The 17185-nt window shown below is 49.1% G+C and overlaps 1 protein-coding gene across 1 annotated transcript in view; it reads right to left on the bottom strand.

Annotated features, from left to right (window-relative positions):
• The window catches only part of LOC308691406 (suppressor APC domain-containing protein 2-like), a 32499-nt gene extending 15643 nt beyond the window's left edge, over positions 1 to 16856 (bottom strand). The window contains exon 1 of the mRNA XM_081366543.1: positions 16696 to 16856. Within this exon, the coding sequence (XP_081222669.1) occupies positions 16696 to 16818 (123 nt within the window). The 5' untranslated portion in view covers positions 16819 to 16856. The remainder of the gene's footprint in view (positions 1 to 16695) is intronic.
• Positions 16857 to 17185: the final 329 nt, after the last annotated feature.

The following is a 17185-nucleotide window of genomic DNA, read 5'->3' as shown; positions in this document are numbered from 1 at the left end:
GTGTAAATCCATGCACCGAACGTACGTTCAGTACGAATACGTACCGTTACACCCCTAATGGGTATCGATCATAGGTATCGGATCAATTTTTTTCTCCCCTCCGATATCCGATCTAGCATTTTGGGCCAGTATCGGCACGATACCGATGCCGTGGATCAGATCGGGACATCCCTACTTGTAAACTGAAGGACAGTTTACTTTGAATGACAATTTGATTAAAAACATATTTAATTGCAACCCTACATGGTCTCTGTCTGAAATGAGTCATTTAAAATTTCAAGCACAGTACAAGCATGATAAACTAGCATAGAATCTTGCTGTACATAAAACAAGATTGATTTTATATTGTTTCTATGTTTATTCAATGTTAAATAAGTGATTTAATTATGGTTGAAATAATATTGATTTTATGACCATATTGATTGATTTTTCATCGTTGAAATAACATTATTTCAGGGTGCAAACCTGATGAAAAATCAATGTTAAATTTCAACATTGATTCAATGATCTTTTGGTTAATACATTAACATTGATTCAATGTAGATTCAATGTTGGTCTGCTATCTGGGGATGATACTCAGCTCTATATTTCTTTGCGCCCCGATAAAACTCACCAATTCACAAATTTAACGGAATGCTTAGCTGATTTAAAATTTGGGTGACTAGTAATTTCCTACTACTTATTTCTGAAAAAAAACAGAGTTTCTAAATATTGGACCAAAAACGTCTGCACGTAATCTAGAATACTGTCTAACACTTGATGGCTCTGTTAAGTCTTCGTCGTCGGTTAGGAACCTGGGTGTGCTCTTTGATTCCAATCTTTCATTTGAAAGTCACGTGTCTATTGTCTGTAAAACCGCATTTTTCCATCTTAAAAATATATCTGAATTACATCATATGCTCTCAATGAAAAATGCGGAACAATTAGTTCATGCGTTCATGAGCTCAAGGCTAGATTATTGTAATGCTCTACTGGGTGGTTGCCCTGCATGCTTAAACAAACTACAGATGGTCCAAAACGCAGCAGCTCGAGTTCTTACCAGAACCAGGAAGTATGACCATATTAGCCCTGTTCTGTCAACACTGCACTGGCTCCCTATCAAACATTGTATACCATCCATCACGTCTATTGCGATCTCAAAATTCTGGCCAGTTGATAATATCTAGAATATCAAAATCGGCTGCTGGCGGTAGATCCTTTTCCTATGTAGCACCAAAACTCTGGAACAATCTTCCTACCATTGTCCGGGAAGCAGACACACTAGACACGACAGATGTGAGTGACTGATCTAGACACACTAGACACGAGCACAACGCATGATGTAGTCAGCCAGATCCGGGCCATATCCAGATCAGATGGAGGACCTGCGCCTAGACACGAGCAACAACGCATGATGTAGTCAGCCAGATCCGGGCCATATCCAGATCAGATGGAGGACCTGCACCTAGACACGAGCACAACGCATGATGTAGTCAGCCAGATCCGGGCCATATCCAGATCAGATGGAGGACCTGCGCCTAGACACGAGCAAAACGCATGATGTAGTCAGCCAGATCCGGGCCATGTCCAGATCAGATGGAGGACCTGCGCCTAGACACGACCACAACGCATGATGTAGTCAGCCAGATCCGGGCCATATCCAGATCAGATGGAGGACCTGCGCCTAGACACGACCACAACACATGATGTAGTCAGCCGGATCCGGGCCGTATCAAGATCAGATGGAGGACCTGCGCCTAGACACGAGCACAACGCATGATGTAGTCAGCCGAATCCGGGCCGTATCCAGATCAGATGGAGGACCTGCCCCTAGACACGAGCACAACGCATGATGTAGTCAGCCAGATCCGGGCCGTATTCAGATCAGATGGTGGACCTGCGCCTAGACACGAGCACAACGCATGATGTAGTCAGCCAGATCCGGGCCGTATCCAGATCAGATGGAGGACATGCGCCTAGACACGAGCACAACGCATGATGTAGTCAGCCAGATCCGGGCCGTATCCAGATCAGATGGAGGACCTGCGCCTAGACACGAGCACAACGCATGATGTAGACAGCCAGATCCGGGCCGTATCCAGATAAGATGGAGGACCTGCGCCTAGACACGACCACAACGCATGATGTAGTCAGCCAGATCCGGGCCGTATCCAGATCAGATGGAGGACCTGCGCCTAGACACGACCACAACGCATGATGTAGTCAGCCGGATCCGGGCCGTATCAAGATCAGATGGAGGACCTGCGCCTAGACACGAGCACAACGCATGATGTAGTCAGCCGAATCCGGGCCGTATCCAGATCAGATGGAGGACCAGCCCCTAGACACGAGCACAACGCATGATGTAGTCAGCCAGATCCGGGCCGTATCCAGATCAGATGGAGGACATGCGCCTAGACACGAGCACAACGCATGATGTAGTCAGCCAGATCCGGGCCGTATCCAGATCAGATGGAGGACCTGCGCCTAGACACGAGCACAACGCATGATGTAGTCAGCCAGATCCGGGCCGTATCCAGATAAGATGGAGGACCTGCGCCTAGACACGACCACAACGCATGATGTAGTCAGCCAGATCCGGGCCGTATCCAGATCAGATGGAGGACCTGCGCCTAGACACGACCACAACGCATGATGTAGTCAGCCAGATCCGGGCCGTATCCAGATCAGATGGAGGACCTGCGCCTAGACACGAGCACAACGCATGATGTAGTCAGCCAGATCCGGGCCATATCCAGATCAGATGGAGGACCTGCTCCTAGACACGAGCACAACGCATGATGTAGTCAGCCAGATCCGGGCCATATCCAGACCAGATGGAGGACCTGCTCCTAGACACGAGCACAACGCATGATGTAGTCAGCCAGATCCGGGCCATATCCAGATCAGATGGAGGACCTGCTCCTAGACACGAGCACAACGCATGATGTTGTCAGCCAGATCCGGGCCATATCCAGATCAGATGGAGGACCTGCTCCTAGACACGAGCACAACGCATGATGTAGTCAGCCAGATCCGGGCCATATCCAGATCAGATGGAGGACCTGCTCCTAGACACGAGCACAACGCATGATGTAGTCAGCCAGATCCGGGCCATATCCAGATCAGATGGAGGACCTGCTCCTAGACACGAGCACAACGCATGATGTAGTCAGCCGGATCCGGGCCATATCCAGATCAGATGGAGGACCTGCTCCTAGACACGAGCACAACGCATGATGTAGTCAGCCAGATCCGGGCCATATCCAGATCAGATGGTGGACCTGCGCCTAGACACGAGCACAACGCATGATGTAGTCAGCCAGATCCGGGCCGTATCCAGATCAGATGGAGGACCTGCGCCTAGACACGACCACAACGCATGATGTAGTCAGCCTGATCCGGGCCATATCCAGATCAGATGGAGGACCTGCGCCTAGACACGAGCACAACGCATGATGTAGTCAGCCGGATCCGGGCCGTATCCAGATCAGATGGTGGACCTGCGCCTAGACACGACCACAACGCATGATGTAGTCAGCCGGATCCAGGCCGTATCCAGATCAGATGGAGGACCTGCGCCTAGGCACGACCACAACGCATGATGTAGTCAGCCGGATCGGGGCCGTATCCAGATCAGATGGAGGACCTGCGCCTAGGCACGACCACAACGCATGATGTAGTCAGCCGGATCCGGGCCGTATCCGGGCCGTATCCAGATCAGATGGAGGACCTGCGCCTAGACACGACCACAACGCATGATGTAGTCAGCCAGATCCGGGCCGTATCCAGATCAGATGGAGGACCTGCGCCTAGACACGACCACAACGCATGATGTAGTCAGCCAGATCCGGGCCATATCCAGACCAGATGGAGGACCTGCGCCTAGACACGACCACAACACATGATGTAGTCAGCCGGATCCGGGCCGTATCCAGATCAGATGGTGGACCTGCGCCTAGACACGAGCACAACGCATGATGTAGTCAGCCAGATCCGGGCCATATCCAGACCAGATGGAGGACCTGCGCCTAGACACAACCACAACGCATGATGTAGTCAGCCAGATCCGGGCCGTATCCAGATCAGATGGAGGACCTGCGCCTAGACACGAGCACAACGCATGATGTAGTCAGCCGGATCCGGGCCGGATCCAGATCAGATGGTGGACCTGCGCCTAGACACGAGCACAACGCATGATGTAGTCAGCCAGATCCGGGCCATATCCAGATCAGATGGAGGACCTGCGCCTAGACACGACCACAACGCATGATGTAGTCAGCCGGATCCGGGCCGGATCCAGATCAGATGGAGGACCTGCGCCTAGACACGAGCACAACGCATGATGTAGTCAGCCAGATCCGGGCCATATCCAGATCAGATGGAGGACCTGCGCCTAGACACGAGCACAACGCATGATGTAGTCAGCCGGATCCGGGCCGGATCCAGATCAGATGGAGGACCTGCGCCTAGACACGACCACAACGCATGATGTAGTCAGCCAGATCCGGGCCGTATCCAGATCAGATGGAGGACCTGCGCCTAAACACGACCACAACGCATGATGTAGTCAGCCAGATCCGGGCCGTATCCAGATCAGATGGAGGACCTGCTCCTAGACACGAGCACAACGCATGATGTAGTCAGCCGGATCCGGGCCGGATCCAGATCAGATGGAGGACCTGCGCCTAGACACGACCACAACGCATGATGTAGTCAGCCAGATCCGGGCTGTATCCAGATCAGATGGAGGACCTGCGCCTAGACACGACCACAACGCATGATGTAGTCAGCCAGATCCGGGCCGTATCCAGATCAGATGGAGGACCTGCGCCTAAACACGACCACAACGCATGATGTAGTCAGCCAGATCCGGGCCGTATCCAGATCAGATGGAGGACCTGCGCCTAGACACGAGCACAACGCATGATGTAGTCAGCCGGATCCGGGCCGGATCCAGATCAGATGGAGGACCTGCGCCTAGACACGACCACAACGCATGATGTAGTCAGCCAGATCCGGGCCGTATCCAAATCAGATGGAGGACCTGCGCCTAGACACGAGCACAACGCATGATGTAGTCAGCCGGATCCGGGCCGTATCCAGATCAGATGGAGGACCTGCTCCTAGACATGACCACAACGCATGATGTAGTCAGTCGGATCCGAGCCGTATCCAGATCAGATGGAGGACCTGCGCCTAGACACGACCACAACGCATGATGTAGTCAGCCAGATCCGGGCCGGATCCAGATCAGATGGAGGACCTGCGCCTAGACACGACCACAACGCATGATGTAGTCAGCCAGATCCGGGCCGTATCCAGATCAGATGGAGGACCTGCGCCTAGACACGAGCACAACGCATGATGTAGTCAGCCGGATCCGGGCCGGATCCAGATCAGATGGAGGACCTGCTCCTAGACACGAGCACAACGCATGATGTAGTCAGCCAGATCCGGGCCATATCCAGATCAGATGGAGGACCTGCGCCTAGACACGACCACAACGCATGATGTAGTCAGCCGGATCCGGGCCGGATCCAGATCAGATGGAGGACCTGCTCCTAGACACGAGCACAACGCATGATGTAGTCAGCCAGATCCGGGCCATATCCAGATCAGATGGTGGACCTGCGCCTAGACACGAGCACAACGCATGATGTAGTCAGCCAGATCCGGGCCATATCCAGATCAGATGGAGGACCTGCTCCTAGACACGAGCACAACGCATGATGTAGTCAGCCAGATCCGGGCCATATCCAGACCAGATGGAGGACCTGCTCCTAGACACGAGCACAACGCATGATGTAGTCAGCCAGATCCGGGCCATATCCAGATCAGATGGAGGACCTGCTCCTAGACACGAGCACAACGCATGATGTAGTCAGCCAGATCCGGGCCATATCCAGATCAGATGGTGGACCTGCGCCTAGACACGAGCACAACGCATGATGTAGTCAGCCAGATCCGGGCCGTATCCAGATCAGATGGAGGACCTGCGCCTAGACACGACCACAACGCATGATGTAGTCAGCCTGATCCGGGCCATATCCAGATCAGATGGAGGACCTGCGCCTAGACACGAGCACAACGCATGATGTAGTCAGCCGGATCCGGGCCGTATCCAGATCAGATGGTGGACCTGCGCCTAGACACGACCACAACGCATGATGTAGTCAGCCGGATCCAGGCCGTATCCAGATCAGATGGAGGACCTGCGCCTAGGCACGACCACAACGCATGATGTAGTCAGCCGGATCGGGGCCGTATCCAGATCAGATGGAGGACCTGCGCCTAGGCACGACCACAACGCATGATGTAGTCAGCCGGATCCGGGCCGTATCCAGGCCGTATCCAGATCAGATGGAGGACCTGCGCCTAGACACGACCACAACGCATGATGTAGTCAGCCAGATCCGGGCCGTATCCAGATCAGATGGAGGACCTGCGCCTAGACACGACCACAACGCATGATGTAGTCAGCCAGATCCGGGCCATATCCAGACCAGATGGAGGACCTGCGCCTAGACACGACCACAACACATGATGTAGTCAGCCGGATCCGGGCCGTATCCAGATCAGATGGTGGACCTGCGCCTAGACACGAGCACAACGCATGATGTAGTCAGCCAGATCCGGGCCATATCCAGACCAGATGGAGGACCTGCGCCTAGACACAACCACAACGCATGATGTAGTCAGCCAGATCCGGGCCGTATCCAGATCAGATGGAGGACCTGCGCCTAGACACGAGCACAACGCATGATGTAGTCAGCCGGATCCGGGCCGTATCCAGATCAGATGGTGGACCTGCGCCTAGACACAAGCACAACGCATGATGTAGTCAGCCAGATCCGGGCCATATCCAGATCAGATTGAGGACCTGCGCCTAGACACGACCACACACATGATGTAGTCAGCCGGATCCGGGCCGGATCCAGATCAGATGGTGGACCTGCGCCTAGACACGAGCACAACGCATGATGTAGTCAGCCAGATCCGGGCCATATCCAGATCAGATGGAGGACCTGCGCCTAGACACGACCACAACGCATGATGTAGTCAGCCGGATCCGGGCCGGATCCAGATCAGATGGAGGACCTGCGCCTAGACACGAGCACAACGCATGATGTAGTCAGCCAGATCCGGGCCATATCCAGATCAGATGGAGGACCTGCGCCTAGACACGAGCACAACGCATGATGTAGTCAGCCGGATCCGGGCCGGATCCAGATCAGATGGAGGACCTGCGCCTAGACACGACCACAACGCATGATGTAGTCAGCCAGATCCGGGCCGTATCCAGATCAGATGGAGGACCTGCGCCTAAACACGACCACAACGCATGATGTAGTCAGCCAGATCCGGGCCGTATCCAGATCAGATGGAGGACCTGCTCCTAGACACGAGCACAACGCATGATGTAGTCAGCCGGATCCGGGCCGGATCCAGATCAGATGGAGGACCTGCGCCTAGACACGACCACAACGCATGATGTAGTCAGCCAGATCCGGGCTGTATCCAGATCAGATGGAGGACCTGCGCCTAGACACGACCACAACGCATGATGTAGTCAGCCAGATCCGGGCCGTATCCAGATCAGATGGAGGACCTGCGCCTAAACACGACCACAACGCATGATGTAGTCAGCCAGATCCGGGCCGTATCCAGATCAGATGGAGGACCTGCGCCTAGACACGAGCACAACGCATGATGTAGTCAGCCGGATCCGGGCCGGATCCAGATCAGATGGAGGACCTGCGCCTAGACACGACCACAACGCATGATGTAGTCAGCCAGATCCGGGCCGTATCCAGATCAGATGGAGGACCTGCGCCTAGACACGAGCACAACGCATGATGTAGTCAGCCAGATCCGGGCCGTATCCAGATCAGATGGAGGACCTGCTCCTAGACATGACCACAACGCATGATGTAGTCAGTCGGATCCGAGCCGTATCCAGATCAGATGGAGGACCTGCGCCTAGACACGACCACAACGCATGATGTAGTCAGCCAGATCCGGGCCGGATCCAGATCAGATGGAGGACCTGCGCCTAGACACGACCACAACGCATGATGTAGTCAGCCAGATCCGGGCCGTATCCAGATCAGATGGAGGACCTGCGCCTAGACACGACCACAACGCATGATGTAGTCAGCCAGATCCGGGCCATATCCAGACCAGATGGAGGACCTGCGCCTAGACACGAGCACAACGCATGATGTAGTCAGCCGGATCCGGGCCGGATCCAGATCAGATGGAGGACCTGCTCCTAGACACGAGCACAACGCATGATGTAGTCAGCCAGATCCGGGCCATATAAAGATAAAGTAAAAGATAAAGTACTAATTGTTGGTGATTTTAATATACACATCGATAATGAAAAAGATGCATTGGGATTGGCATTTAAAGACATTGTAAATTCAATTGGAGTTAGACAACACGTGTCAGGACCTACTCATCGTCGTAATCATACTCTAGATCTAATATTATCACGCGGAATAGATGTGGATGCCGTTGAAATTCTGCAGCAGAGCGATGACATCTCAGATCATTATCTAGTCTCGTGTAATTTGCATTTAGCCAAGGCTGCAAAGCCGACTCCGTGTTTCAAATATGTGAGACCTATCACTTCTGCTACTAAAGATTGCTTTATTAATAATCTTCCTAATCAGTTTCATCATCTCAGCATCTCAGATAGCTTAGAAGAACTAGATATTACAACAGAAACGTTTAACTCTCTCTTTTCCAGCACTTTAGACACAGTTGCTCCGTTGCGCTTAAAGAAGATTAAAGAAAATAGTCCAACGCCGTGGTACAACGAGCACACTCGGGCCCTTAAGAGAGCAGCCAGAAAAATGGAGCGCAACTGGAAGAAAACAAAACTAGAGGTATTTCGCATTTCATGGAAAGAGAGCTCAATTACTTACAGAGAGGCTTTAAAAGCAGCTAGATCTGCTTATTTTTCAACCCTATTAGAAGAAAATAAACATAATCCTAGGTATTTATTTGAAACGGTGGCTAAACTAACGAAAAATAAAGCTTCAAGCACCGAAGTTTCCAAGCAACACAGCAGTAATGACTTTATGAACTTCTTCACTTATAAGATTGATAATATCAGGGACAAAATTATAACTATGCAACCGTCTACTACAGTATCGCATCAGGCAGTGCATTGTAGTCTCCCTGAGGAAAAATTTGATTCATTCGTTGCTATAGGAGAGGAAGAATTTACTAAACTCATTAAATCATCTAAATCAACAACATGTATGTTAGACCCTATACCGACTAAGCTACTGAAAGAAATACTTCCAGAGGTCATAGATCCTCTTCTTAATATCATTAATTCGTCTTTGTCTCTAGGATACGTACCAAAAAACTTTAAGCTGGCTTTGATTAAACCGCTTGTTAAAAAAACGCAACTTGATCCTTCAGAATTAGTCAATTACAGGCCGATCTCGAATCTACCTTTTCTGTCAAAGATATTAGAAAAGGCAGTATCCTCACAACTGTGTTCCTTTCTTGAAAGAAATGATATCTGCGAGGATTTCCAGTCCGGATTTAGACCGTACCATAGTACCGAAACAGCTCTCGTTAGAGTCAAAAATGATTTGCTCTTATCATCCGATCGTGGTTGTATCTCTCTATTAGTGTTACTCGATCTTAGCGCTGCATTTGACACCATCGACCACAACGTTCTTTTAAATAGATTAGAACATTATGTTGGCATTACAGGAAATGCACTAGCATGGTTTAAATCATACTTATCTGACCGTTATCAGTTTGTAGCAGTAAATGATGAGATGTCTCATCGATCACAGGTTAAGTATGGCGTACCACAAGGCTCAGTATTAGGACCGCTGCTGTTCACTCTGTACATGCTACCATTAGGAGATATCATTAGGAAACATGGAATTAGCTTTCACTGTTATGCTGACGATACTCAGCTCTATATTTCTTCAAAACCTAACGAAACTTATCAATTCACAAAATTAACGGAATGCATAGCGGATATAAAAAATTGGATGACTTGTAATTTCCTACTTCTAAATTCTGAAAAAACAGAGATTCTAATTATTGGACAAAAAACTTCCTCACGTAATAATCTAGAATACTGTCTAACACTTGATGGCTGCTCTGTTAAGTCTTCGTCGTTGGTTAGGAACCTGGGTGTGCTCTTTGATACCAATCTTTCATTTGAAAGTCACGTGTCTAGTATCTGTAAAACTGCATTTTTCCATCTTAAAAATATATCTAAATTACGTCATATGCTCTCATTGACAAATGCGGAACAATTAGTTCATGCGTTCATGACCTCAAGGCTAGATTATTGTAATGCTCTACTGGGTGGTTGCCCTGCACGCTTAATAAACAAACTACAGCTGGTCCAAAACGCAGCAGCTCGAGTTCTTACCAGAACCAGGAAGTATGACCATATTAGCCCAGTTCTGTCAAAACTGCACTGGCTCCCTATTAAACATCGCATAAATTTTAAAATATTGCTGATTACTTACAAAGCACTGAATGGTTTAGCTCCGCAGTACTTGAGCGAGCTCTTAACGCATTATAGTCCGTCACGTCTATTACGATCTCAAAATTCCGGCCAGTTGATTATACCTAGAATATCTAAATCGACTGCTGGCGGTAGATCCTTTTCCTATTTAGCACCAAAACTCTGGAACAGTCTTCCTACCATTGTCCGGGAAGCAGACACACTCTGTCAGTTCAAAGCCAGATTAAAGACACATCTCTTTGACCTAGCTTTCACATAATACATTATAGACTTCTATAATTTAATGTTATGCTGCATAGATTAGGTCAGCCGGAACCGGGAACACTTCCCAAAAATCCTGATGTACTCGTTACATCATGAGAAGAATGGCATCTACGCTAATTTTAGTGTCTGTGTTTATCCCAAGGTTTTTCCTGCAGCCTGCCGGATCCAGGCCGTATCCAGATCTGACGAAGGACCTTCACCTGGACCGATGACAACGCAGTGCTGAAGTGCCAACTAGTCTCTCCCTATGGAGGATCCCACTACCACTCTACAGATAAGGCGTTGTCGGGAAAATTCGTCTTGCGGTCCTACCCCAAAGCAACAAATAAAATAAAATTCCTTATCAAAATTTATAAGGAAAGACAAGTATTTTGTTTAGGCTTGGCTTGTAGGGAATTCCAAACCTGCGTATATTCTAACGCACATAACTATAGAACCCATTCTAAATGCGCATGTGACCGCCATCAGCGTTTCTCACAGGTTCGCGTTTAAAGTCTGTGTAGAGAGAATGGTGTCGTCTTAGCGGCCCCTAATTTAATAACAAATGATCATTGCGACGGAACCAAATCAATTAAAACTAACTTTAGATGGAAATAACTTAACTCTGCTGTAAAGCCGAAACAATCTCTGTTACCTTAAATTATACGCTTATCTCTGTAAAGCTGCTTTGAGACAATCTACATTGTTAAAAGCGCTATATAAATGAAGATGACTTGACTTGACTTGACTTGATATCCAGACCAGATGGAGGACCTGCGCCTAGACACGAGCACAACGCATGATGTAGTCAGCCAGATCCGGGCCGTATCCAGATCAGATGGAGGACCTGCGCCTAGACACGACCACAACGCATGATGTAATCAGCCAGATCCGGGCCATATCCAGACCAGATGGAGGACCTGCGCCTAGACACGAGCACAACGCATGATGTAGTCAGCCGGATCCGGGCCGGATCCAGATCAGATAGAGGACCTGCTCCTAGACACGAGCACAACGCATGATGTAGTCAGCCAGATCCGGGCCATATCCAGACCAGATGGAGGACCTGCGCCTAGACACGAGCACAACGCATGATGTAGTCAGCCAGATCCGGGCCGTATCCAGATCAGATGGAGGACTTGCGCCTAGACACGACCACAACGCATGATGTAGTCAGCCAGATCCGGGCCGTATCCAGATCAGATGGAGGACCTGCGCCTAGACACGAGCACAACGCATGATGTAGTCAGCCAGATCCGGGCCGTATCCAGATCAGATGGAGGACCTGCGCCTAAACACGACCACAACGCATGATGTAGTCAGCCAGATCCGGGCCGTATCCAGATCAGATGGAGGACCTGCTCCTAGACACGAGCACAACGCATGATGTAGTCAGCCGGATCCGGGCCAGATCCAGATCAGATGGAGGACCTGCGCCTAGACACGACCACAACGCATGATGTAGTCAGCCAGATCCGGGCCGTATCCAGATCAGATGGAGGACCTGCTCCTAGACATGACCACAACGCATGATGTAGTCAGCCAGATCCGGGCCATATCCAGACCAGATGGAGGACCTGCGCCTAGACACGAGCACAACGCATGATGTAGTCAGCCAGATCCGGGCCGTATCCAGATCAGATGGAGGACCTGCGCCTAGACACGACCACAACGCATGATGTAGTCAGCCAGATCCGGGCCATATCCAGACCAGATGGAGGACCTGTGCCTAGACACGACCACAACACATGATGTAGTCAGCCGGATCCGGGCCGTATCCAGATCAGATGGTGGACCTGCGCCTAGACACGAGCACAACGCATGATGTAGTCAGCCAGATCCGGGCCATATCCAGATCAGATGGAGGACCTGCGCCTAGACAACCACAACGCATGATGTAGTCAGCCGGATCCGGGCCGGATCCAGATCAGATGGAGGACCTGCGCCTAGACACGAGCACAACGCATGATGTAGTCAGCCAGATCCGGGCCATATCCAGATCAGATGGAGGACCTGCGCCTAGACACGAGCACAACGCATGATGTAGTCAGCCGGATCCGGGCCGGATCCAGATCAGATGGAGGACCTGCGCCTAGACACGACCACAACGCATGATGTAGTCAGCCAGATCCGGGCCGTATCCAGATCAGATGGAGGACCTGCGCCTAGACACGACCACAACGCATGATGTAGTCAGCCAGATCCGGCCCGTATCCAGATCAGATGGAGGACCTGCGCCTAAACACGACCACAACGCATGATGTAGTCAGCCAGATCCGGGCCGTATCCAGATCAGATGGAGGACCTGCTCCTAGACATGACCACAACGCATGATGTAGTCAGTCGGATCCGGGCCGGATCCAGATCAGATGGAGGACCTGCGCCTAGACACGACCACAACGCATGATGTAGTCAGCCAGATCCGGGCCGTATCCAGATCAGATGGAGGACCTGCTCCTAGACACGAGCACAACGCATGATGTAGTCAGCCAGATCCGGGCCATATCCAGACCAGATGGAGGACCTGCGCCTAGACACGAGCACAACGCATGATGTAGTCAGCCAGATCCGGGCCGTATCCAGATCAGATGGAGGACTTGCGCCTAGACACGACCACAACGCATGATGTAGTCAGCCAGATCCGGGCCGTATCCAGATCAGATGGAGGACCTGCGCCTAGACACGAGCACAACGCATGATGTAGTCAGCCAGATCCGGGCCGTATCCAGATCAGATGGAGGACCTGCGCCTAGACACGAGCACAACGCATGATGTAGTCAGCCAGATCCGGGCCGTATCCAGATCAGATGGAGGACCTGCGCCTAAACACGACCACAACGCATGATGTAGTCAGCCAGATCCGGGCCGTATCCAGATCAGATGGAGGACCTGCTCCTAGACACGAGCACAACGCATGATGTAGTCAGCCAGATCCGGGCCGTATCCAGATCAGATGGAGGACCTGCTCCTAGACATGACCACAACGCATCCCTGAAGTGTCAGCAAAGGTTGTGTCAACTAGACTCTCCCTGTGACGACAGCCATCGGCACTGATCCTCAACAAACTCGTCTCCATACCGGCCTGATGACTCTGACCTTGAACCAGATGGAACTGGATAATATTCTGAATGTTCCAATCCAATCTGACTTCTGACCTATAATGCTGCCTGAATCATAATAATACACTGTATTGTATTACTGTATTGTATTACAGAACTGGCCCCCGACTGAGCCTGGTTTCTCCCAAGGTTTACTTCTCCATTCTGTCACTGATGGAGTTTGGGTTCCTGCCACTGTGGCCTTTTTCGCCTTTGTCGCCATTGGCTTTTGGCTTGCTTAGTGGGGGACATTTAATTTAATATTTAACAATATTATTGATCTGCCTGCATTGACACCATGATATGAGAACTGAAGTGAGCTGGACGATGACTTCACAGTTTTCTCCAGAGCGGCTGTATATATATATATATATATATATATATATATATATATATATATATATATATATATATATATATATATATATATACACACACACACACTGAACAAAATTATAAACGCAACACTTTTGTTTTTGCCATTTTTCATGAGATGAATTCAAAGATCTCAAATATTGTTCACAAATCTGTCTAAATCTGTGTTAGTGAGCACTTCTCCTTTGCCGAGATAATCCATCCACCTCACAGGTGTGGCATATCAAGATGCTGACTAGACAGCATGATTATTGCACAGGTGTGCCTTAGGCTGTCCACAATAAAAGGCCACTCTAAAATGTGCAGTTTAACTGTATTGGGTACTTACTGTATATTACTGTATGCACATTCAATGATGTCTGGCACTTTGGAGAGGTGTTCTCTTCACGGATAAATCCCGGTTTTCACTGTACAGGGCAGATGGCAGAGAGCGTGTATGGCGTCGTGTGGGTGAGCGGTTTGCTGATGTCAACGTTGTGGATCGAGTGGCCCATGGTGGCGGTGGGGTTATGGTATGGGCAGGCGTATGTTACGGACAACGAACACAGGTGCATTTTATTGATGGCATTTTGAATGCACAGAGATACCGTGACAAGATCCTGAGGCCCATTGTTGTGCCATTCACCCACGACCATCACCTCATGTTGCAGTATGATAATGCACGGCCCCATGTTGCAAGGATCTGTACACAATTCCTGGAACAGGGCTCGAGACTAACTTTTTTCACTAGGAGCACAGTGGCCCCCAAATTTTAGAGGCATGTGTTAATATTGTGAATATTTGGTTAGCATGTTGATTTACGGTGTGTGCTTCTAAACTTTCTGGTTAATTTAGAAGCACACAACGTAAATTATCTCGGCAAAGGTGAAGTGCTCGCTAACACAGATTTAGACAGATTTGTGAACAATATTTGAGAGAAACAGGCCTTTTGTGTACATAGAAAAAGTCTTAGATCTTTGAGTTCAGCTCATGAAACAATAGGGGCAAAAACAAAAGTGTTGTATTTATAATTTTGTTCAGTGTATATATAAATGAACTAAATTAATAACTTTTTTTTTACAACAAAAATGAAGATACTATTTTTTTCTGGAAACAAACATTGTTGCATTATTTTCCTGTTATCTCTGTAAAGCTGCTTTGAAACAATCTGTATTATAAAAAGCGCTATATAAATAAAGGTGACTTGACTTGATTACCCATCTCATCTCTTCACTATCCATCCTTCATGATTCCCTTGCACGTCGAGGACACCAGATCCCCTTTTTGTTAACACTTTATTTCCCCCATTTTATGACATTTTTATGTTTATTTTACTTTAATAAATGCCTCTCCGAGGCCTGACACCACTCCCACTGTGTCTGTCGTTTGCTCCTCCTGCCACTAAATGAATAAATAAATACATACATACATATATATATATATATACACACAAATAAATAAATAAGTATATCAGTCTGGCGAGTAAAAAAACAAATGTACTAGCTAATGGCTAATGGTGAGTGTAGAGGGGTGCCAGCTCAATTCAGATCAAGTTTTCTTCTCATCCAACAGCGTCGATACAGTCAGATCGATAATATTGTTGAATATTAAGCTTCCCCAACTAATGAAGCCAGAGGCGACAGTGTCGAGGAACCCAAACCTTGTGAGAATCCAGGCTCAGTCGCTCAGTTCTCCTCTGGCCAACGAACGAACACAGTGCCATCATGATTCAGGCGGCAGCACAAGTCAAAACTGAATATGAACTGAATATCATTCAGAATATTTATAATATAATATATCCATTTCATTTATATATGAGAATGTAACTGAGCTATGGAAGTTTTTTTTTTTTTAATATTGACTTGTAGTCTGCAACATACTTCAGCTTTTGGGGGTTGTAAAGAGGTTTTACTTCAGCACATTCAAAAGTAGAAATTTTAAAAAGGGAGAAACTTTATTTTTATTTTTGAAGAGAAAACTTTAAGAAACTCTTGAACATGTTTAATATAGAGCATTTCAATGAACAAAATATGGATTAATAAAGCAGCTTGCATCAAGATGTGTTCTAGTCCCGTCCTCTGCAGAACGATGAACTGCCGTCTCAACTGTTTTTACAGCGGAGCGAGAGTGAAACAGGGAAATAAAGGGAGGGTGAGGCTTTGTGCCGTGTGTTTGTGTGGAGGGCCGTCGACAGGGAAAATCCTCTTTGTATAAAGAGATGAGGAGCAAAGACACACACACAACCACTGTTACAACAGAAACCATGTAAAAGCCAGATGAGCTAGAGCCTGTCAACGCTTCTGTCCTGCTCAAATACTCAAATATGTGGAAAGTTTCGCAGAACAGACGATTCAAGACAACGTATTGAATAAGTGAACTGTCAGGAAGAAGCAGAGTAAACGGCCTCTAAATTTTAAAGAGAAATAACATCACAGTAAATACCATCACAAACACAATCATCATACACAATCTTCCCCTGTCTGTCTGTCTGTCTGTCTCACTCACCCAGAGGTAGAAGGTCAGGGCTCTGCTGGAGAACAGGCGGCTGCTCAGAGGGATGAAGACGGTGGTGTAAGCGACCCATATAGCAGAGTCGAGGCCCCGGGGCCCGAGCCGACCGACCACCATCAGGAGGAGGGACAGAGACTAACCCTAACCCAGCAGAGAACCAGAGGAACCAGAGGGGGGAGAGAGGGGAGGGGAGAGAGAGAGAGAGAGAGAGAGAAGGGAGGGGGGAGAGAGGGGAGGGGAGGGGAGAGAGAGAGAGAGAAGGGAGGGGGGAGAGAGAGGGAGAGAGAGAGAGAAGGGAGGGGGGAGAGAGGGGAGGGGGGAGAGAGAGAGAAGGGAGGGGGGAGAGAGAGAGAGAGAGAGAGAGAGAGAGAGAGAGAGAGAGAGAGAGAGAGAGAGGGAGAGAGGGAGGGAGAGAGACAGTGAGAGACAGTGAGAGAAAGAGAGGTGTGTGTGTGTGTGTGTGTGTGTGTGTGTGTGTGTGTGT

This window comes from Scardinius erythrophthalmus, assembly GCF_964197995.2.
Source record: "Scardinius erythrophthalmus genome assembly, chromosome: 5".
Taxonomy (NCBI): Eukaryota; Metazoa; Chordata; class Actinopteri; order Cypriniformes; family Leuciscidae; genus Scardinius; species Scardinius erythrophthalmus.
The sequence above is the reverse complement of the archived record's forward strand: the minus strand, read 5'-3'. Positions and strand labels throughout refer to the sequence as shown.